Here is a 23080-nt window from a genome sequence, read left to right as displayed (position 1 = left end):
TAGTTTACAATGTGCGACTGGATTCTCCCACGATGTGCTCAGAAAACAGACGTGTGAATTTGTTGCGGGTAATTGTACACAGTGGTGGTTGATGTTTTGAGGGTGTCTCTCTACCCCTGCATGGCAAGTGATTACATGCAGAAAACGTAGTCCATGGTAAGCGGAGGCACCAAAGAGAAGATGCATGGATACGGGCAAGGCAAGAGAGACCAAAGTGGGGATCAGGTGCCACCTTTTTTATTGTTCTCTGACTGCCCCTTATGAAGCAGGAAGGAAGACTGTTTTCTTCTGGGGCTTCCTGTGCCGCCGCACGATGGCAATGACGGGAGATGGATCCAGGGCCAGCCCTGGCACAGCAGGCATGGTGGCAAACTGCAAGGAGCAAAGCAGAGTGAGAAGGGATACGTCAACAGACCCAATGCCAAGCTAGAGACCTGATGTGCTATAGCAGTGGTGGCGAACCTTTGGCACTCCAGATGTTATGGACTACAATTCCCATCAGCCCCTTCCAGCATGGTCAATTGGCCGTAAGACTGCTGGCGAGAGCTGATGAAATCCCTGGCCTGGAGATCCTAAGGTCCTATGGATCTCAAAGGGACTATTAGTGAGTGGGGCAGGGGAACAAGGCGGCCCTCCTCTAGATTTAACTGTTGCAAACCTGAATGAACATTCTGTTCATGAAAATGTCATTTCCACTCTGTTCTACCATAGCAATCTGCAGCTCTGGGCTGATGGGGGTTATCACCCCATCAACGGTGCTTTTCTACATTCTTGGAGGCCTAATTCTATGTTAGATGGTGCACACTTTATGCTCTCGAAGGCCCAGTGCTATACAATACACATTGTGCGTTCTTCAAGGCCCAATTCTGTATGATACGGTACACATTCTACATCCTTGGAGGTCCAGTTCTGCACTATAAGTACTACACTGCTGTAGCCCAACTCTGTGCTATAGGGTACACACTCTGCATTCTTGGTGGCCCAATTACGTGTGATACAGTATGTACTCTAGGCTCAGTTCTATGCTATATGATAGGAATTACACTCCTAGAGGCCCAACTCTGTGCTATATGGTACACAATCTATATTATTGGAGACCCAACTCTGTGCTATATGGTACACACTCTGCATTCTTGGTGGCCCAATTACGTGTGATACAGTATGTACTCTAGGCTCAGTTCTATGCTATATGATAGGAATTACACTTCTAGAAGCCCAATTCTGTGCTATATGGTACACATTCTACATTCTTGGAGGTCCAGTTCTGCACTACATGATAAGTATTGCACTCCTGTAGCCCAACTCTGTGCTATAGGGTATTTTCACTCCTACATTCATTGGTGGCCCCAATTAAGTGTGATACAGTATGTACTCTAGGCTCAGTTCTATGCTATATGATAGGAATTACACTCCTAGAGGCACAACTCTGTGCTATATGGTACACATTCTACATTCTTGGAGGTCCAGTTCTGCACTACATGATAAGTATTGCACTCCTGTAGCCCAACTCTGTGCTATACGGTACACATTCTTAGTGGCCCAATTCTGTGTGATACAGTATGCACTCTAGGTCCAGTTCTGTGCTATATGATAGGTATTACACCCCTGGAATTTAACTCTGTGCTATGTAATTTGAACATTTTGTCTACTGTGTGGAGGCCCAAGCTCTGTTCTATCGATTTTACACTCTACATTCTTGGTGGCCAAATTCCGTGTGATACAGTATGCACTCTAGGTCCAGTTCTGTGCTTTATGGTAAGTATTATGCTATTGGAGGCTCAACTCTGTGCTATATGGTATACATGCTACATTCATGGACACCCAGCTCTGTACTATAAGGAACACACTCTACATTCTTGGAGGCCCAACACTGTGTGATACAGTACCTACTCTAGGCCCAGTTCTGTGCTATTTGGTAAGTATTATGCTACAAGAGGTCCAACCCTGTGCTAAATGGTATACACTCTACATTCTTGGAGGTCCCAGCATAACGCTTTATGCTATCATGAACACCTCCTTACAAACATGACCATGTTTACCTTGTACGGCTCACTCCACTTCCCAGTCCCGGCCACATTGAGAGCTCGCACGCGGAACAGGTATTGGGTGCCAGGGGTGAGATTCTCCAAGTGCTCCTCTGTCTGTGAACAAAACCACTTGATGATGTTGTGTTGCCCAGTCTGCTTGGCCTCCTGTAGTCTCAGCTCATAGAAGGAAACCAGATCACCATTGCATGGGCCTGTCCAAGAAAGCTGTTGAGGACAAGGAAAATCAAGCAAAAAGAAACTTCTTTGCTGTCCTGACAGAACTAGAGTCCTTAAATTATGTCTACATGGTGAAGATTATCATTTTCACTCTTGTTGCTGCCATGAATGCAGAGATATTTTCTTCTGTGCTGTTGCACTTTTTCATAGACTGTTTTGAGGGAGTTGCCTTTTTATTCTGTTTCCTTTCACACATGTAGACCAGCAGTGGTGGGAAGGACAGGTTCTCCTAACTGGCGCATGTGAATTTGGAGAGGATCCCAGATGTGGGTGACCAGGGTTGCGCTCTCTGACCTAAGCCACAATTTCCAAGGGTTCAAGCGTACAGTTTGCACACAGCCTTCCCATGTGCATCCAAACATAATAGATCCTTGTATACAGAAGTGGGATCCAATTAGTTCTTACCACTTCTCTAGAAGTGGTTACTAATTTTTTTTGAGTGCCAAGAAGGGGTTACTAAAGCAACCTCCCTGCCCAATAGGGACTGGAGGTGCGTGTGTGAGTCGTCGTCACTGTTTGAATCCCACCACCATCGGAACCTGTTATTAAAATTTTTGGATCCCACCACTGCTTGTATACATAGGAATTACAACTGATCTCTAAATGACAGAGAGCAGTTTTCCTGTAGGAAATGGCACCACAGAAGGCAGGCGGTGTGGCACACCACAAAGTCTTGAAAAAACAGAAGTCCTAGACTTCCTTTCTGAGCTTCTGTCTAAAACTCTGCCCATCCCAGGTACCACCTTTTCAGCATTTTTCTGGCAAATCCTAGAGCATCATCCCAGATATCATGACATCACTTCTGTTTTTCCACCACAAGTGATACTGTATGCTAGAGCAACACTGGCAAGTCTGCCTTCACCCCTCAAATCCTACCAGGGCTGTCAAGTAGTGTCCTGGTATCTATAGTTGCCCCCCAGTATGGAGTACATGGATCCCTTGATGCCCACCAATGGATTTCCTGAAGAATACTTGCTTCTTCCTCAAGGAGCCATCTCAAAGCAGAAAGCCAGTTCTGCCTTTCTCCAAGTCACTGAAGCAGAAAGTGCTTCAGAGTAGCTTAGGGGGCTTTATCTTTGGGTCCACAGGGGGTTAGGTTGTCATTCTTCAGTGGAGCAGTGAAGCAGCAATGGTGTAGGAGGTTAAGAGCTCGTGTATCTAATCTGGAGGAACCGGGTTTGATTCCCCGCTCTGCCGCCTGAGCTGTGGAGGCTTATCTGGGGAATTCAGATTAGCCTGTGCAGTCCCACACATGCCAGCTGGGTGCCCTTGGGCTTGTCACAGCTTCTCGGAGCTCTCTCAGCCCCACCTACCTCACAGGGTGTTTGTTGTGAGGGGGGGAAAGAAAAAGAGATTTTAAGCCCCTCTGAGTCTCCTACAGGAGATAAAGCGGGGATATAAATCCCACACTCTTCTATTCGAGACTTGAGGCAGAGATTAACCCAAATCACAACTGATCTCCAGAGAACAAAGGTCAGATCCTCTGGAGAAAATGGCTGCTTCGGAGGGTGGGCTGTATATTATACCCTGCTGAGATCCCTCACCACCTCAACCCCACCTCCTCTTCATCTTCAGGTATTTCTCAACCTGGAGTTGGCAACCCCACTGGGATGTTCATTTGGAAGGTGCTGTCCACATTATAAGAAGACAGTTGACTTGGAACCTCCCAATGTTTTTGATTGTGTCTTAGAGCAGCCATTTTGTGTCGGTCCTGCCTGCTATAGCAGCCATTTTCTGGTGTTATCCACCACTCTTTCCCAAAATTTCAAAAGTGGGGTTTTCAGGGGGTGAAAGTTGCCCTGCCTATGAAGGCGCCCATCTACTTCCTATCCTAAGTTTTGATGGAGCTCATCTACTTCCTCTGTAAGTTTTACCACAATGTAAGGCCTGGCCCTGAGTCAAAATAACCAAGTGGCGCAGAATTAGAAGTAGGCCGCACCTCAGCCCTGACGTTGCTGACAGTGTGCTGGTAGACGGTGGGCTGCTGTGGCAGTTCCACACAGACAGGTGAGTCCGAGCCACTGTCGGATAAGCTTGTCTCTCCGTCACTCACATCTAGGTCCACTGGGACGTTTGGCATGCCGCTGAGGATGGATCGATTCTGCCTCGGCTTCAATATATCTTTCTCATGCACTAACACCCCAGCCAGCAAATCGTCCAAGGTCTGGTTCAGACTGCTGGTGCAGAAGGGAGGGCTGCTCTTCGGTCTCCTCCTGGTGGTTTTTGGAGGAGAGCTGGATGAACTTGTGGTGCTGGTCTCCACGTGACTTCTGTGCAGCTGAAACTGAGGGGAAGAAAACCATTCTGTAAGCAATTCTCGCCCAAATGTGAAGCTGATGTGTTTTCCTAGTTAGATACCTAGCTGAACTGTTCAGTGAGAGCCAGCTAAAGTCTGACCAGAAGTTCTCTTTCCCAGAGGTCAGTCCTCTGAAACGTCTCGAGCCTGTTTCTGTCCAAGAGGACCTGTGGCTAAGGGGACGAGCCTCAGGTTCGCATGCAAAATATCCCAAGCATCTCCAGTTAAAAGGACCAGGCAATAGATCCGTAGTGGCGAACCTATGGCACTCCAGATGTTCATGAACTACAATTCTCATCACCAGTGGTGGGATTCAGCAGGTTTGCTCCACTTCGGCAGAATCGGTTGTTAAAATAGTGCTTGTAAACAACCAGTTGTTCAATTATTGAAGACCCCATCCACGGAACCCGGTTGTGTAGTGGCCCATTTGAATCCACCACTGCTCATCATGCCCTGCCGAGGTATGGCCCAATTGGCCAAGCTGGCAGGGGAGATGAAAGTGTAGTCCATGGACATCTGGAGTCTCAACTCAGAACCCGCTCCCTCTGGCACAATAGATGATATGAAAAACCTCCACCTGAACCCCTGGAGAGATGCTGCCAGTCAGAGTAGGGCACCAGTGGTGGCGAACCTTTAGCACTCCAGATGTTATGGACTACAATTCCCATCAGCCCCTACAATTGGCCATGCTGGCAGGGGCTGATGGAAATTGTGATCCGCATAACATCTGGAGATATTTAAGAGTTCCTACCACCGAAGGGAGTGAGCAATGCTGGCTATCCTTGATGAACCAATAGTCTGATTCAGTATAAGGCAGCTTCACACCTGTACAGGTGTGGAGTCTCAGGTCTAAAATGACCTGCAGTTGGAAGAAATACTGGTCAAGTTCCCCAGTCTATTTGGGGTGAACTTAAGATGACAAAGCCCAAGGAAGGAGCACAAGACAGAGCTTGACAGGTTCCCCATCAGAAGTTAGCATCTAGACAGCAGACAGAGCTGTCAGTACTAGGGTGAGTTGTGTTCCTCTTTAAATTATAGCAATTTGGGGGAAAAGGTGCGTCTATCAATGTCAATTATGTGCCACACCTTTAAGTGTCATCTTCCCATAGTAGAGGCAGCTTTTCCCTAAACAGCAGTTATGTTGCCTTTAGGAGTTCCAGAAAACAAGAAGAGGAGGTTGTGGCTCTCACATAGTGCATCTGTTTTGCATGCAAATGGTCCCAGGTTCAATTCCGGCCATCTCTAGTTCAAAGGATCAAGTAAAAGGGTGATCTGAAAGACCTTAGTTCCAGACCTGGGGAACTACACAAGTTAGAATACACAAGACTGACGTTGATAGATTATGCAATTTGATGTGCCTCTCCAATTCACTTTGGAAATGGACTTCCACTTGCCTTGTTTGACCAGATGAGGAAATGAGCATGGTTGTATTTTCCCAGACTGAAAACCTTGATCTAGGACCTACAGTTTGCAGCAACTGCACTTATTTATTGACTTTCATGTATACCCTGCCTTGCTTCCCCAACAGAGACCCAAAGAGAACCTGCGTGGCATAGTGGTTAAGAGTGGGCGACTCTTATCTGGAGAACCGGGTTTGTTTTCAAAACTAGCCACATGAAGCCTGTGGGGGGACCTTGGGTTAAAAGTCTGAGTATTTCCGAACACTCTCTGCCCTGCCTTCCTCACAAGTTGTCTGTTATGGGAAGAGGAAAGGCAAGAGTTTGTAAGCAGCTTTGAGACTTTTTAAAGTAGGGGAAGAAATCCAAACTCCTCCTCCTCCTCCTCCTCCACTGCTGCTGCTGCTGCTGCTGCTGCTGCTGCTGCTGCTGCTGCTGCTGCTGCTGCTTCTTCTTCTTCTTCTTCTTCTTCTTCTTCTTCTTCTTCTTCTTCTTCTTCTTCTTCTTCTTCTTCTTCTTCTTCTTCTTCTTCTTCTTCTTCTTCTTCTTCTTCTTCTTCGTTGAAGCGGTTTACACAATTCTCCCCCACTTTATCCTCACAACAAGCCTGTGAGGTAGGTCACGTGAGTCCCCATTGGGGAGAAAAGTGGTGAAAAATAAAAATAAACCTCTGATAAACAATGCCAGAATGAAAGAACGTTGGGTAACAAATTCACGGGAATTACAATTATAGCCTTATTCCCTTTACGAAGAACTAGACACGTATTGATTTATTGTCTCTAAACAGCCCAGACAGGCTTTGAACCATTGTTCTGCTGCATAGGTAGAGTTTGCTGGCATGCTTCCCCCTCCACTCCATTATCTCCTCCCCCCCCATCCTGTACAACCTCTTAGTGAGACAAAGGCGCATGTGTTCTCCATATCTGAATAATGTCACTGCCTTGCCCACATTATGCAAGTTCAAATGTCAATGTTTCCTCACACTTAAAAAAGACCATACCTACCATTTTCCAGTGTGTGGGGAGATCATGCCCCGTAGGAAAGAAAGCCTTTCCTTTCCTCTATGGCAAATGGGATGGCTGGCAATGGATAACTTGCATCTGTAAGGCTGCATCTGTATAGGGGAACAGGAGAACTGGTACCCGTCAGATCATCGACAGTTAAGTAGGTGCATTATAATTATCCCTTCCACATCGCAACTCTCCCCATTGAGGTTCTGATATATTGCAGATCAGGCTAAGACATTAAAGGGGAATTTGGGGGGAGTTTTGCAGAAGCAGCAGATGACACAGAAGAAGTTTAGAAAATCAGAAATGTATGAAAGATATTATAGTATAATATCAACATATGTTATCTTTTAATATCATGAAGACAGATGATTTCTTGTTAAAAGAAAAAAATCAGACTTCTCTGGTATGAAGGGAAGGCTCAATTGTTTTACACGGGTTTCCAGATTGTAGGGGACGCCACATCTCTAATCCCGACAACGTGAAAGGGATAACTGTACTCTATGGCTTTCTGGTGCTGGTGGAAAGTGCCATAAAGATGTAGATGACTTATGGCAACTGCTGAAGGGCTTTTCAGGCAAGAGATGTTCAGAGCACTTTCCCATTGCTACCTCTGCCCAGCAACCTCAGTCTTCCTTGGTGGTTTGCCATCCAAATATTACCCAGGACTGACCCTGCTTTTCTTCTGAGATCTGACAAGGTTTGGCTGGCATGGCTCATCCAGGTCAGGGCTCTGACTTTCTCCCTCCAGGGAACTCTTTGCAGGCTGATGTAGTGGTGCTGCGAAAAGTGATGCGAAAAGTGGTGGACTCTAATCTGGAGAACCAGGTTTGCTTTCCTACTCCTCCACATGAACATGAACATGAACATGAAGAAGAAGAAGAAGAAGAAGAGGAGTAGGAGTAGGAGGAATTTGGATTTGTATCCTCACTTTCTCTCCTGTAAGGAGACTCAAAGGGGCTTACAATCTTCTTTCCCTTCCCCCTCAACAAAGGGGCTGAGAGAGCTCCGAAAAACTGTGACTAGCCCAAGGCTCTAAGTTAGGGATTGGATTTTTTAACGCTAAGTTATGGACTGGATGTATTTTAATGCTAAGTTACCGTATGTATGGGATAAGTGAAACAAATTAGGCCTCAGTGTTGATTTTAGGGTATTTTAGGGTATTTTAGGGTATTACAATTACACTGGGAATTACAAGGTTGAGAGTGTGTATAGAATTTGTTCATCCTTGACTGTAATTTGCTGTATAGAATTTGTCTGTCCCTGACTGTAATTTGCTGGTCTTTGACTGTAATGAATTGAATTGAATTGAATTGGACTAGCCCAGGGGTAGGGAACCTGCGGCTCTCCAGATGTTCAGGAACTACAATTCCCATCAGCCTCTGTCAGCATGGCCAATTGGCCATGCTGGTAGAGCTGATAACCTGATTCGACAGGCTGGATTCTAGACCCTTCCATGGTCACCCAGTTGGCATGTGTTGGAATGCACAAGCTAATCTGGTTCACCAGATAAGCCTCCACAGCTCAAGTGGCAGAGGGGGGGGATCAAACCCAGTTCTCTAGATTAGAGTGCTCCTGCTCTTAACCACTACACCATGCTGGCTCTCCAGCCTGCTGGGTGACTTTGGGCCAGTCACAGTTCTCTCAGAACTCACCCCACCTACCTCATAAGGTGTCTGTTGTGAGGAGAGGAAGGAAAGGAGTTTGTAAGCTGCTTTGAGACTCCTTACGGTTGAGAGAAGTGGGGTATAATTCCAAATCCCACCTCCTCCTCCTCTTTTTCTATCAAGGGAGCCTTGTGCAATGCAGAGAATTCTGGGCCATGTTTTATGGCATGCCGTTCACATAGTATGCTGGGTAGACCTATTGGGTCCTTCTGCTCATAACATATGTCTAAACTCAACAAGGAATTCAGTTATGGAATTCACGGCCAGTGGAAGTAGTGATGGTGACAAAGACAAATGGGTTTGAGAGGGAACTAGATTCATGGTGGGAAGCCTATGCATGGCTACTAGCTATGGTAGCCTAAGAGAAATTCCTCATCTAAAGGCAGCAATGTTTTTAAACAATATCAGGTCTCGATGCCCTGTTTGCTGGCTCTCTAAGGCAACTGGTCAGCCAGTGATACTAATTAGGGCTGTTAGGTACAGGTTGGAAAAGTCCTGAAGGGACCTCCGTGGGGCACAATACCATAGAGTCCACCCTCCAAGCATCCATCCTCTCCAGGGGAACTGATCTCTGTAGTCTGGGAATGAGATGAAGTTAGCATCCCTACTGCAGTCACAATCCTGTGGTTTTTGAAGAGATGGGCTGTTGCTCGCTGAGAAAAATAAACATTAACCACACACTAAATGTCAGAGGGGCATACAGTTTTAAAGTCATCAGATAATTGCTTCCCAATGTAACTGAAGAAGGTTTTCACAACAAAGGTATCAAGTGTGGGGGATCGCTGAGTGACGGCTTTACAATTTCAAGCGGAGGACGTGAGAATGTGCCTCAAAAACTGAATTACACAGCCAAAGCTGAAGACCTGACACCTCTATAGTAAAATAGTGCTTGAAAAGCAACAGAACTGAGAGAAATACCTTTCAGGAAGTCATGGTCTTCCATAACTTGAATCTTTCTTATTCGGGGGTCTCTAAACAGGAATCTGCTATTTATTATTATTCCCATGAAGTTTGGTCATTTCCTACATTATCTGTCCTGTTTAACTATCTTCATATGTGACTCACAGTGGAAATGACAGCTAATTTTGTGATTGGCCCCAGCACCTCAGGGCAGCCATTTTGTGACGGCCACCTGTGGCCGCCATTTTGTTGTGTCATGCTGCCCGACCTCCCTTTCAAAGATTCCAATTTGCTGTTGGCTCAACAAGTTTGGAGACCCCTGGGCTACACAACACTCCATCGTTAAAAAAATGGAGGGGGCATAGAAAAGCCAGGCAAGGAAAGGTCATTTGAATCATGGTTTCCTCTACTCATGCTTTTTTGGCCTGCTTCCCACCCAGATTTTCCAGACTAGTTGACTTACTGCCCATAAGGTATCTGGCTGACTTACCACCCATAAGTTGTCTTGGTGCCAGCATGGGGGCTGTATGCTTGAAGCCCTAGCACTGAAAGGTCACCAATTGCCAGTCTTTCATTATGCCAGTGTTAACCCCTCCCCATTGTGACCAAGCACACTCACCAAGCCAGGGCCTTGGTGCCTTTTATATAGACAGAGGAGCTAACAATCCAGGCAATAATGATACCCAGTGGCTTGTATGGTTGCCAACAGCCCGGTGGAGCCTGGCCTTCTCTCAGAATTACAACTGAGAAAATGGACAGCTTTTAGAAGCTGGACTCTATGGCAACACATCCTTTCTGAGCACCTTTCTCTCCCCCCTCCCTGCACTCTGCAAGCTCTGCCTCCAAATTTCCAGACATTTCCCAACCTGGAACTGGCAATCCTATATCCACTCAAAAATCTCCAGGGATTTTGCATCCCAGATCTGGCCACCCTAACTCTATGATATCACATCCCTGGCTGAGCTCCCTCCCCTGTCTAAATTCTGTCCTCCCCAGACTCGGCTCCAAATCTGTGGGAACCTTCCAGCCTGGAGTTGGCAAATGTAGGCCTCCATCCAGAGATAAGAAAGCAGAAACATAAATAAACTGAACACAGTTCTGCTCTGACACCTAGCATTATCCTTGTTGTGGGATATCCTTGTTGTGGGAATCTTCCAGCCTGGAGTTGGCAAATGTAGTTGTGGGAATTTTGTTGTGGGAATCTTCCAGCCTGGAGTTGGCAAATGTAGGCCTCCATCTAGAGATATGAAAGCAGAAACATAAATAAACTGAACCCAGTTCTGCTCTGACACCTGGTATTATCCTTGTTGTGGGATATTCTTGTTGTGGGAATCTTCCAGCCTGGAGTTGGCAAATGTAGGCCTCCATCCAGAGATATGAAAGCAGAAACATAAATAAACTTAACACAGTTCTGCTCTGACACCTAGCATTATCCTTGTTGTATATTATAGGTCCCTTCTGCACATGCAGAATAATGCACATTCGAACCACTTTCACAATTGCTTGAAAGTGGATTTTGCTGATCCGCACAGTAGAATCCAGCTTCAAAGTGCCTTGAAAGTGGATTGAAAGTGCATTATTCTGCAAATGCGGAAAGGGGCTAAGGCAGGCTGACCAGACGTCCCGCTTTTGGTGGGACAGTCCCACCTTCAAACAATTTATCCCGCGTCCCGCGGATCATTTAAATTGTCCCGATTTTTGGGAGGCTGCCGTGGGTCATTTAAATTGTCCCGATTTTTGGGAGGCTGCCGCACTGCCTTCTGGTGTGCAAGCCGCAGGAGCATCGGCCTTCTGGGGCTCCCGTGCGCAGCCGCAGGAGCATCGGCCTTCTGGGGCTTGCCGTTTTCTGCCCTGTCACCTTAGGCTAAGGGCACAGAAATTGGCTGCTCAAGATTTTGTGCATATGGAAACACATGGGATATAGTAAGTGCAACATAGCACAAGTGGCCAATGCATTCTTTTCCTTGCACTTCCGCTTGCACAAGAGCTCTAGCGTTCATGGAAATTTGTGCTGGAGATCCATCCCAGTGAAAATGCACATACAAAGAGTGGGTAATATTTGGTCCTCTCCCTACAATTTGGTGGATAGGACAAATGTGTGTTTCTCTGTTGCCCGTTCCAGCACAAGCATGAAAAGTAAGCTCTGAAGAGGGTTAGGTCAAGGGATCAAAACAGGAACAGGTAACTCTAATATTATATATTTGCAGGAAAATCAACAACAAGTTGCACAATGAGCAAAAGGTAAAGGGAGTCCCCTGTGTAAGTGGCGGATCATTACTCACCCAAAGAGTGACATCAAGTCATAACATTTACTAGGTAGACTGTTTACAGGGTGGTTTGTCATTGGCTTCCCCAGTCATTAACACTTTACCTCCAGCAAGCCGGTACTCATTGTATAGACCTTGGAAGGATGGAAGGCTGAGTCAACCTTGAGCCTCAACCTTTGCCAGATTGAACACAGGTTGTGAGCAGAGACTGGTGTTCACTACTGCAGCTTACCACTCTGCACCATGGAGCACCTGAAGTTGTACCAAACCCTAAAATATTTCAGAACTGAAAATAGGGGCACACATGAACCACCTGTATTGCCTTTCTAGTACATTATTATCTGGTCTTCCCTCTAAGAACAGCATTTGGTTTTTCTTCTTTGCCATACTCCGTTTTCACAGCAGCCTTGTGAGGTTGCTTAGGCTGAGAGGAAATGAATGCCCCAAGATCACCCCGTGAGCTTCATGGTGGAACAATGGGGATTTGAAGCCATAACCCCCAAAGCATAGTTAGGTACTCTAATGACTATGGCCGAATTCCCACTGAAAATTTAATCTTGATACAACCAAGTTTCAAAAGAATCGGCACCTTTTCATCTAGATTCCAACATCCTCGCTGCAGCATGTTTCTAGTGAAGACGTCTAGTCCTGCCCCTTGGGGGAGGTGCCTGCTGTCAGGGGTGCAATTGCTAAGCTAGCAGCACCAAAATTTCAGAGTATCTTTAGGAGACCCTCCTGATGATACCACCCAAGTTTGGTGATGTTTGGTTCATGGAGGACAAAGTTATGGACCCTCAAATGTGTAGCCCCCATCTCCTATTAGCTCCCATTGGAGTGTTTTTTCAAAAAGGTGCATATACAAGCAGGTCCAGGAAAATCCCGTGATAAAGGGGGGGTGGTGGTGGTGGTGGTGCCAGAAATGGGACTGATCTGGGTTCTGTGGTTTGACTGTGAGGAGGTCTCAAGGGAACCTGGATATTTTGGGTGACTATCCCAGGATTAATCGCCAGTGAGGAAATCACCTATGTGACACTGTTCTTTATATCGGTTTCCCTGTTCTTCTACCATAGTGATGGCGAACCTATGGCACGGGTGTCAGACGTGGCACTCAGAGTCCTCTCTGTGGGCACGTGCAAATAGAGTTCGTCATGTGGGGGGAATTGCCCCACCCCCATGCTGGGCTCGATTATTAGCATTAAACGTAAGTTTTGGGGGAGCAGTGTAGGTAACCCTGTTAAGCACTGTTAAACCCCACTGATTTTCATGCGAAGCACTAAAGTGCACTCCGTTACCTGGGAGTAAGCTCGGTTGCTGGCAATGGGTCTTGCTTCTGAGTAAACCCTCCTAGGGTCGTGATTCACCTGTTCGAAGAGTTGCATGGTTGCTTCAAAGCAAAGCCAACAACTACCACCAAGCTTACTCCCAAGGCTTTCACATCCTACATGTGAACTCCCAAAGGCACCTGGTGGGCCACTGCGAGTAGCAGAGAGCTGGACTAGATGGACTCTGGTCTGATCCAGCTGGCTTGTTCTTATGTTCTTATGTTCTTATGTTCTTATGTTCCCAAGTAATGCACACCTCGGACCCAACCATTTTTTAAAAAACTAAAACCTCAGTATTCAGGTTAAATTGCCGTGCTGGCACTTTGCAATAAATAGGTGGGTTTTGGGTTGCAGTTTGGGCACTCGGTCTCAAAAAGGTTCGCCATCACTGTCCTACCACACTTAAGGCTTCGTTTGTTAGATATTGGTGATGCTTCTTTGCCGTTTGCTGGATGTTGGTGAACAGGACTGAGGAATAGCATTTCTGGTCGTTGTGGGCTGTGGTCTGTTAGAGTTTGCTCCTAACATTTCACCTGTATCTATGGCTAGCATCTTCATGGCGCATCATCTCCACAAAGGTCTGTCCTCCTCTGATTTAAGGCAGAATTGATTGGGTTGAAAATATATTGGGGAGGGGGGAAGGCACCAAACGATCTCCGCAGTTAAAAATATACTTTAGCAGCTGCAGAATCCAAATGTGTAAGCAGGACACAGAACAGTATCTTACTGTTTATGCTTGTGCTGTTAAATTATGTACTCTGAAGACCATCTGCATGCTTTGTTTCCAGACCAGGATTGCCAACCTCCAGGTGGGCCCTGGAGATCTCTTGGAATTACACTAGGCTGACCAGACGTCCCACTTTTGGTGGGACAGTCCCGCCTTTAAACAATTTTGTCCCGCGGGTTCTTCAAATTGTCCCGATTTTTGGGAGGCTGCCGCACTGCCTTCTGGGGCGCAAGGCAGTGCGGCAGCCTCCCGAGGGCACAGCCGCAGGAGCACGGCCTTCTGGGGCTTGCCGTTTGCCGCCCTGTCATAGGGCGGGAAACGGCAAGCCCCAGAGGGCCGTGCGGCCGGCTACCCCCCCCCCCCCCGTCCTGGTTCACAAAGGTGACCATCTGGTCACCTTAAATTACACAGTATTTCTACACTACAGAGATCAGTTCTGCAGGTGGAAAATGTTACTTTAGAGGGTGGGCTCTGTGACATTGTATCCTAATGAAAAACCCCACCTTCCCTAGGGTCTGCCCCCCAAATCTTCAGGAATATCCCAGCCCAGAGTTAGCAATGCTGCCACTCCATCAGAACTTTAACTGCTCAAGACAAGATGAAGAGGTTGGATTCTGCAGAAAGACGTCTGCGTATTACTACGAGACGCGGTTGCTGCTCGGGGCGGGGGAGGCGAAACCAGCAAGCCACCCAGGTAAGGGTGGAAAGGGAAGGGGAACCATGCCTGGAAAGGGCTAGTGTCATCGGAAGAAAGGAGTGGTGAACCGAGACTTTAAATGGGCTCGCCCTCCTTTGTGCTGGCCATGTGCTCGCCGGTTGACAATTTGCCCGCCCACCTCTCCCTAATTTTCTTTATATGTTAATGCATGCTTATTTTGTCATAGCCTAGATCACGGGTGCCAGAGGTGGCACTCAGAGCCCTCTCTGTGGATACGTGTGCACAGAGTTCGTCATGTGATAATAGTGTAATTATTTCAGGGAGATTATTAGCATTAAACCTAAGACCTAGTTTTGGGGAAGCAATGTAGGTAACCCTGTTAAGCACTATTAAACCCTACTGATTTTCATGGGAAGAACTAAAGCGTGATCCTTTACCTGGGAGTAAACTCGGTTGCTGGCAGTGGGGCTTGCTTCTGAGTAAACCCTCCTAGGGTTGTGATTTACCCATTCGAAGTGTTGCACAGTTGCTTCAAAGCAAAGCCACCGACTACCACCAAACTTACTCCAGAGTAACGCGTGCCTTGGAGCCAACCATTTTTCTATACTAAAACCTCAGTATTCAGGTTGAATTGTCGTGTTGGCACTTTGCGATAAATAAGTGGGTTTTGGGTTGCAGTTTGGGCACTCGGTCTTGAAAAGGTTCGCCATCACTGGCCTAGATTGTTGGCAGTATGGCACCTGGGTATTGATCTGGAAGGGCAAGGGGAAGGGAGCTAGGGAGCTAGGCCTTCCCCTTGGGAACGGCAACAGCGGCAAGAGGCGACCGCCCTGTCGAACAGGGCCAAGGGGGAACATCTCTTGCCAGGAGCATTTGCCCCGCAGAGCCCTGAAGTAGCTCGGGATGGGGCGCCCGCCCTGCGGGAGCTTCAGCACATTACCTGCATGACCAGATCCAGACCCATGCTTAGCCTCATGCTTCTGCTCAATAAAATGGCTTTGGCCAATTTATTACCCCAGCAATGGAGTGGTGTGTATTATTGGTAAAGGGTTTAGCACAAAATGGGTCCACCCTTGGACAGCAGCAACCCTACAACTTAGCTGTAAAGGGTACAGTTTGGAAGCTCACTTGCGACCCTTTCTGTTTCCATCCTGCTCACCAAAACTGCACCTCATTTTGCTTTGGGGTTCTTTTTTCTATCTCCAGGTCTGTTAAGGGAAAATGTCCCCTCTGGCTTTGAAGAAACACAAGAAAGAGGGGGGGGGGAGTTTATTTTGGAGTGGCGTGCGTTCGTCGGGGAATGAGAACCAGAGCGAGCTAGAAAATGCCTGCCGAATGAGTGACACAGGCTACCAAGGGAACAAAGCAAGAATCAGGCTTTGTTAAAACAGATAAAAACCAGAAACCTGATCCAGGAAGGGCAGCGTCTGACAAGAATCATCCTGTACGAGGCATTTGAAAACCGCGACGGCTTCCAAGCTACTTGGCTTTCTGAGGAATTGGGGTGAGGCGAGGCAATTGCTGGCACAAAACTTCAAGTAGGGTGGGGGCAAGGGGGCTTCCCCGCCATCTGGCTTCCAAGGCCCCCCCCTCCCATTACTTTCTCTCAAATGCAAGGAGGACTTTTTAACCTTCTCCCAACATAAAAGGCAACCGAGAATCTCGGTCAGTTCTCTCCTTACATACCTGAGCTGCTTGTTCTAATTTGTTTTCGCAGGGAGCGACTGTATCAAAACTGCCCTGCCAAACTTTCTTCCAGCGCCATCCTCAACAGAGTTACACCTTTCTAATTCCACTGAAGTCAATGGGCTCAGAAGGGCATAACTCTGGTCAGGATTGTACTACATAATCCTGTTTAGGTTGCTAAGTATCTTTCAAAATCATTTTAGTAAGTTGCATGGGTTGTTTGAATTTTCTGTTTGTAGGTTGCTTGGTGCCCATCTCCATGTTTAATAGGAAAAAAAATGCCAGCCGTTTGCTCCTGATGCTGACTTCTCAGAGGCCCGTTCTGCACATGCAGAATAATGCACTTTCAATCCACTTTCACAATTGTTTGCAACTGGATTTGGCTATTCTGCACAGTGCATTGAAAGTGTATTTAAAGTGCATTATTCTGCATGTGTGGAAGGGGGCAGAGGTTTCCAGGCATCATTCAAGGAACCGTTAAGGCCCTAAATGACTTGAACTGGAGTACTTGAGGGGTGGGTGGGACTGGCCAGGTCCAAAGTGGGCAAATTGCAAGGCAATACAGGCACCTTCTTATGGAATGCCTTCCTCCTTGAACTCACCTGTGACATACCAAACTGTCTTTTAGACACTTAGGCTCCTTCCGCTCATGCAGAATAATGCACTTTCAAGCTGCTTTCAGTGCTCTTTGAAGCTGTGCAGAATGGCAAAATCCACTTGCAAACAGTTGTGAAAGTGGTTTGAAAATGCATTATTTTGCGTGTGCGGAAGGGGCCTTAGGCTCCTTCCGCACATGCAGAATAATGCACTTATACTAAATAAATTTAAAAATATACTCCTCCCAATACTCGGTTATTTCATTTACGTGGTTATTTTTTTTTAAATGAAAAGCAGGACTACTTATTAGCTTTTCTGCCCTACTGTGCGTGGCCAATCTTCTACCTTCAGCACATTTGCAACACACGAGGGAATCGTTTTAAGGAAAAATCAGGAAGGCAAGAAAAAAAATAACCAGTTCATTTTATTTATTTTCTTCATTTATATGCCACTTTTCTCTCAAAGCATCTTCCAACATTTTCACCTTCTCCATTTTATCTTCATAACAACCCTGTGATGTAGGCCCGGCTGAGTGTGTGCGAATGGCCCAAGAGCACCCAGCAAACTTCCCCGAGGGGAGACTTGAACCTGGCTTTCTCAGATCCTGGTCTGACTCACTAATCACATTATACTGGCTGTCAAGCAAGACTGCATTCAGCCGGTTTCTTGTTATCTTCTTTTCCTCCTTTTTATCTATTTTTATGAATGGTCAAGTCTAGCCCAATCTCATCCTATTTTGGAAGCCAAGTATAGAATCATAGAATCAGAGGTGGGATCCAGCAGGTTCTCACAGGTTCCCGAGAGTAGGTTACTAATTATTTGTGTGTGCCGAAAGGGGGTTACTAATTGGTGATTTTGCCACGTGATTTTTGCCTTAGTTATGCCCCTCCTCTCAGCAGTAGTGCGCAGAACTTGAAGCAGTCTAGCAGGAGGTGCACCGGCGTGCGTGGCAGCCTGCGCCTGCGTGCATTCATTTCCCACCCAAGGACTGGCGCAGCAGCTGTGTCCTTGCCACAGCCCTGCCCAGGAATGCCCCGCCCCTGGAATGCCCGGCCACGCCCCCGTCGTGCCCCGCCCAGCCCCATTGGCACTATGCCACAGTTTGAATCCCACCACCATGGGAACCTGTTACTAAAATTTTTGGATCCCACCACTGCATAGAATCATAGAGTTGGAAGAGACCCCAAGGACCATCAAGTCCAACCCCCTGCCATGCAAAAACACACAATCAAAGCACTCCTGACGTATGCTCATATGCTCTATTTAAAAATCTCCAAAGAAGGAGACTCCACAACTCTCCAAGGCAGTGAATTCCACTGTCGAACAGCCCTTCCTAATGTTTAGGTGGAATCTCTTTTCCTGCACCTTGAATCTATTACTCCTAGTCTCTGAGGCAGCAGAAAACAAGCTTGCTCCCTCTTCGACATGGCATCCCTTCAAATATTTAAACACAGCTATCATTTCCTCCCTTAACCTTCGCTTCTCCAGACTAAACATCCCCAGCTCCCTAAACCTCTCTTTGTAGGGCATGGACTCCAGACTTTTTACCATTTTTGTTGCCCTCCTCTTGTCAATATCCTTCTTAAATTGCAGTGCCCAGAACTGCACACAATATTCCAGGTGAGTACACAATATTCCAGGTGAGGTCACCTGTGGTTAGTGCATGGATGGGAAGTCACCGCGGAAGTCCAGGGCTGCTAATAGCACAGAAGCAGGCAATGGCAAAACCACCTCTGTTTGTCTCTTGGCCTGAAAACCGTATAGGGTCCCTGTTAGCCGTTTGTGACTTGATGGTGCTGTGCGCTGCCATTTATTCCTCAGAAACAACCCAGTGCCTTATTAAACGCCATATGCCCAACTGCACAAAAGCACAGTTTTTCACTGTTTTCCTTACTGCACCAAATGCATCCCGTGGCCCGTTAGAATACGTGCTGTTGCAAAGCAAATCTTAATTGCTATCCGTTGCTGCCAACAGAAGGGTTAATAAGCACTGTGCAGTGTTTTCTATGGAGAGAACTTCAAGTCATAGCAAAATACGAGGGCGGGAAATAAATGTCATGGGGGGAATTTGATCAACTGTATTCCTGACATTCTACCCCCGAAAGAAAGAGACTTGGAGGGGTTTGATTGAATGACAATGCACTATATAAATATTGGAACTGTTAGATGAATGGCTGCATTTCTTTGTGCTTAGCCCCTACAAACGGAACAACTGGGGAAAAAAAGATTATGCTACGAAATGTAGGACCCAGGTGAAGAGGTGCCATGGGGGACAGGGCTGTCTAGGGTTGCCAGGCTCCAGGTTGGGTCTGGAGATCTCTTCATATTACAACTGGTCTGAAAAGATCAGTTTCCACTGAGAAAATGGCTGCTTTGGAGGGCAGCCAACTCCAGGTTGGAAAATTCCTTGGCATTTGGAGGTGGATTCTAGGGAAGGCATAGGCTCATTCCGCACATGCAGAATAATGCACTTTCAAACTGTTTTCAGTGCTCTTTGAAGCTGTGCGGAATAGCAAAATCCACTTGCAAACAGTTGTGAAAGTGGTTTGAAAATGCATTATTTTGCGTGTGCGGAAGGGGTTTCAGATTGTGTTCATTGGCATGAGAAACACAGGCTCATTCCGCACATGCAGAATAATGCACTTTCAAACTGCTTTCAGTGCTCTTTGAAGCTGTGCGGAATAGCAAAATCCACTTGCAAACAGTTGTGAATGGTTTGAAAACGCATTATTTCGCGTGTGCGGAAGGGGCCACAGTTTGGAAACAGAAAGGACCTCTATGAGGTCCATAGAATCCACCTTCCAAAGTGGGCATTTTCCATAGAATCCACCTTCTAAGGTGGGTATTTTCTCAATTTTCAGGATTTCCCCCACCACTATTTTAGCTTCACAATAACCCTGTGAGGTAGGTTAGGCTGAGAGAGAGAGGAAGGGAGGGAGAGCGAGAGACTGGGTGACTGGCCTCAGAGTCACCGAGTGACCATTATTGTACAACTGCAACCACAACCCCACACCAGCTCTTGAGAGAACGGTGGCATTTCCAGTTGCAATGAAGAAAAAGCAGGAACAGAGCAAATGGAGAAAGGCAGGCTTCTAAAATCCCATGCCTAGTTCTGGGAGGCAAACTGTGAAATCTGCATGGATGAGGCACTTGGTTGCAGCGTTGCTGGGCAGGAATGGAAGAGGACAGACTGTGGAAGCAGCTGGTGTTTCTTACCTGGTCTGACCTTGCCGTCCCCCCCCCCCCATCCAGACTGCCTGTCCCAGGTAACAGAGCCCCTTCCGCCCAAGGCTACCTTGCTCCCCCCCCTCTTGCTGGACTCAAGCCTCTAACACTTTCCCCCTTCCTGACTCCTTCCAGTCCTGCTGTGCATGTAACCAAAAGCTACGTGACCCATTTATTTTGGCAGTGTCTCCGCCTGTTCCATATTCTTCCCCTGAATGACTTTCCTGGATACTCGCAGTGGACAATCGTACAGAAGGATGGATAACTAGCAATATTTTCTCTTTCTCTTTCTCTTTCTCTTTCTCTTTCTCTCTCTCTCTCTCTCACACACACACACACACACACACAGAGAGAGAGAGAGAGAGAGAGAGATCGCTTGCACCCAAAATGGTTTTAATCGTCCCCAAACTTTAAAAACAAAAACAAAACCTGAACTGCAGGGATATTTACTGAGTTAATTTACACTCCACCTTTCTCCCTGAGATGGGCAGCAGATCACACAATTAAAGGAACAATATACAACAAGCAATAAGCCCATAGGATAATCTCAGAATCCTATTTGAGCATAACCAGTGGTGGGATCCAAAAATTTTAGTAACAGGTTCCCATGGTGGTGGGATTCAAACAGTGGCGTAGCGCCAATGGGGCTGGGCGGGGCATGATGGGGCCGGCATTCTGGGGGTGGGGCATTGCTGGGCGGGGCTGTGGCAAGGACTCAGCCACTGCGCCGGTCCTTGGGCAGGAAACGAATGCACTTGAGGTGCAGGGCTTTACCACGCATGCGACCCGGTGCACCTCCTTCTAGACACAAAAGCTTCAAGTTCCTGCAGCTACTGCTGAGAGGAGGGGCGTAACTAAGGCAAAAATCACGTGGCAAAATCACCAATTAGTAACCCCCTCTTGGCACACACAAATAATTAGTAACCTACTCTCGGGAACCTGTGAGAACCTGCTGGATCCCACCTCTGGGCATAACCCCCCAGCTGCTGAAGTACTTCTATGGCCTGACAATGAACGAATGCCCTTCCTTTGGCAGTTTTGGTAGGCAAATTGAAAAAAGTGCCACACTCAAATAAAACACGTAGATGCTCATATGGCAACGCTGAAGCTATTGAACATATGATCATGGAGCAGCCTATATTTAATGAGCTGAGGGGCCAGTTTAATCGCTTCTTTATTTTAAAATATGGAAATGTCCAATGAGGCACCTGGCAGTATGAAGGGGCAGGGGATGCGGCTATTACTATATATAAATGATTAATCTTTCCATGGCAACTTTATAGGAGCAATAATTAAACACCAGAAGAATAATACTGTAAGGCATGATTTTATTCCTTTATTTTCTGCTCAAGGCTATATTGGGATTAGCATTACGGAGCAGAGTTTTGAATTTATACCCGGCTTTTCTCAACCATAAGGAGTCTCAAAGCAGCACAGTATAGTCAAAACAAAACGCCTATAAACAATGCAATAAAACAAACATACAGTGGAATAGAAACCACATTACAAAATTAGCGAACGGCACAAAACTTTAATTCTTCAATCCGCGCCGCCTGCTTTTTCCTGATCTAGTTGTTCTCCAGAAAGGGAAAAAACACAACCCAAACTGCTTGCCAATCCATCTGCTACCTGCTCTCAACAGGCAAAAAAGACAGGAGCCCAAATAAATGCCTGAACATCCCTCAAGCAGACTTTGGGACATGGAAGAAATCACATTAACTATATGACATATATCATGCACTCACCTTATTTATATCTAGAGCTGATTCATTTTCAATGTGGCTTAAGGAAGAAATACTTTGCTAGAAAAACTGTGCCCCGTATTTATAAGATGGGGGTCGTTCCATTTGGATTTTCTAATCTAGACACTGAACTGGGAAGGGCCTGACTGCATTTGAATCCTGGTTTCTCAGATGGGGGTCGTCCAGAGGTGGGATCCAGCAGGTTCCCACAGGTTCCTGAGAGCAGGTTACTAATTATTTGTGTGTGCCGAGAGGGGGTTACTAATTGGTGATTTTATCATGTGATTTTTGCCTCCTCCTCTCAGCAGTAGCGCGTAGAATTTGAAGCAGTCTAGCAGGAGGTGCACCGGTGTGCGTGGCAGCCTGTGCCTGCATGCATTCGTTTCCCGCCCAAGGACCGGTGCAGCGGCTGCGTCCTTGCCACAGCCCCCCCAGGAATGCTCCACCCCGGAATGCCCGGCCACGCCCCTGTCGTGCCCCGCCCAGCCCCATTGGCGCTACGCCACAGTTTGAATTCCACCACCATGGGAACCTGTTACTAAAATTTTTGGATCCCACCACTGGGGTCGTCCCATTTGGATTTTCTAACGTAGACACTGGAATGTGGTGGGCCCAGGGGTGTACCGCCCAGGGGTACTTATGGGGTCAAATGTCCCCGGGCTGTGGCCATTTAATCACGTGGGGGGTGGAAAATCGCCCCCACACCCCTCCTCTTCCCCCTGGATCCATACACTGACTTCAAGACCTGGTGCAAAAAAAGTTGTTTGGTTGTAATGGAGAGGGCGGCAGCCCATATGACACCCCCCCCCCGGGAAAACTCCGATTTTAAACTGGGCTACATTTTCCCTAGATATGCCTCTGGGTGGGCCTGACTGCATTTGAATGCCGGTCTCTCAGATCCACATGGAACGGAGGAGCTCCCTTTCTTCCCTGAACACATAAGGTTGACTTAAACTAGGCTGACCAGACGTCCCGCTTTTGGCGGGACAGTTCCGCCTTCAAGCAATTTGTCCCGCGTCCCGCGGGTTATCTCAATGGCCCCGATTTTTGGGAGGCTGCCGCACTGCCTTCTAGGGCGCAAGGCAGTGCAGCAGCCTCCTGCACGTGTGGCTGCAGGAGCACGGCCTTCTGAGGCTTGCTGTTTCCCGCCCTGTCACAGCATATGCGCGCGCGCACACGGCCGCCTAACCCCCGTCCCGGTTTACAAAGGTGACCATTTGGTCACCTTACTTATACTGAATCTGTCAAGTGTAGTATTGTCTACTCCAGGGGTAGGGAACCTGCGGCTCTCCAGATGTTCAGGAACTACAATTCCCATCAGCCTC

At 47.1% G+C, this 23080-nt stretch overlaps 2 protein-coding genes across 2 annotated transcripts in view; one reads left to right on the top strand and one right to left on the bottom strand.

The window, feature by feature from the left end:
- Nucleotides 1–258: 258 nt before the first annotated feature.
- On the bottom strand, nt 259–11923 carry FNDC8 (fibronectin type III domain containing 8). The gene is made up of 5 exons (XM_048501651.1): nt 11903–11923; nt 5312–5419; nt 4204–4548; nt 2040–2252; nt 259–372 (listed from the first exon to the last, which is right to left on the bottom strand). Exons 1-5 carry the CDS (start codon nt 11921–11923, stop codon nt 259–261), a joined length of 801 nt encoding a protein of 266 aa, XP_048357608.1.
- HPN (hepsin) overlaps nt 7084–23080 on the top strand; it is a 56984-nt gene continuing 40987 nt past the window's right edge. The window contains exon 1 of the mRNA XM_048499271.1: nt 7084–7121. The gene's annotated coding sequence lies outside the window, so the exon portion shown is untranslated. The remainder of the gene's footprint in view (nt 7122–23080) is intronic.

This window comes from Sphaerodactylus townsendi, linkage group LG06 (genome assembly GCF_021028975.2).
Source record: "Sphaerodactylus townsendi isolate TG3544 linkage group LG06, MPM_Stown_v2.3, whole genome shotgun sequence".
In the NCBI taxonomy this organism is placed as follows: domain Eukaryota; kingdom Metazoa; phylum Chordata; class Lepidosauria; order Squamata; family Sphaerodactylidae; genus Sphaerodactylus; species Sphaerodactylus townsendi.
The sequence above is the reverse complement of the archived record's forward strand: the minus strand, read 5'-3'. Positions and strand labels throughout refer to the sequence as shown.

Bases quoted from the DNA above. Each gene is read 5' to 3' on its own strand.
- FNDC8 (XM_048501651.1), bottom strand. From the start codon at position 11,923: ATGAGTACCGGCTTGCTGGAG. The intron at 5,420-11,902 runs GTAAAGTGTTAA...TTCCAACTGCAG, and splicing joins TGAGTACCGGCTTGCTGGAG to GTCATTTTAGACCTGAGACT. The intron at 373-2,039 runs GTAAACATGGTC...TGCTCCTTGCAG, and splicing joins AGTGGAGTGAGCCGTACAAG to TTTGCCACCATGCCTGCTGT.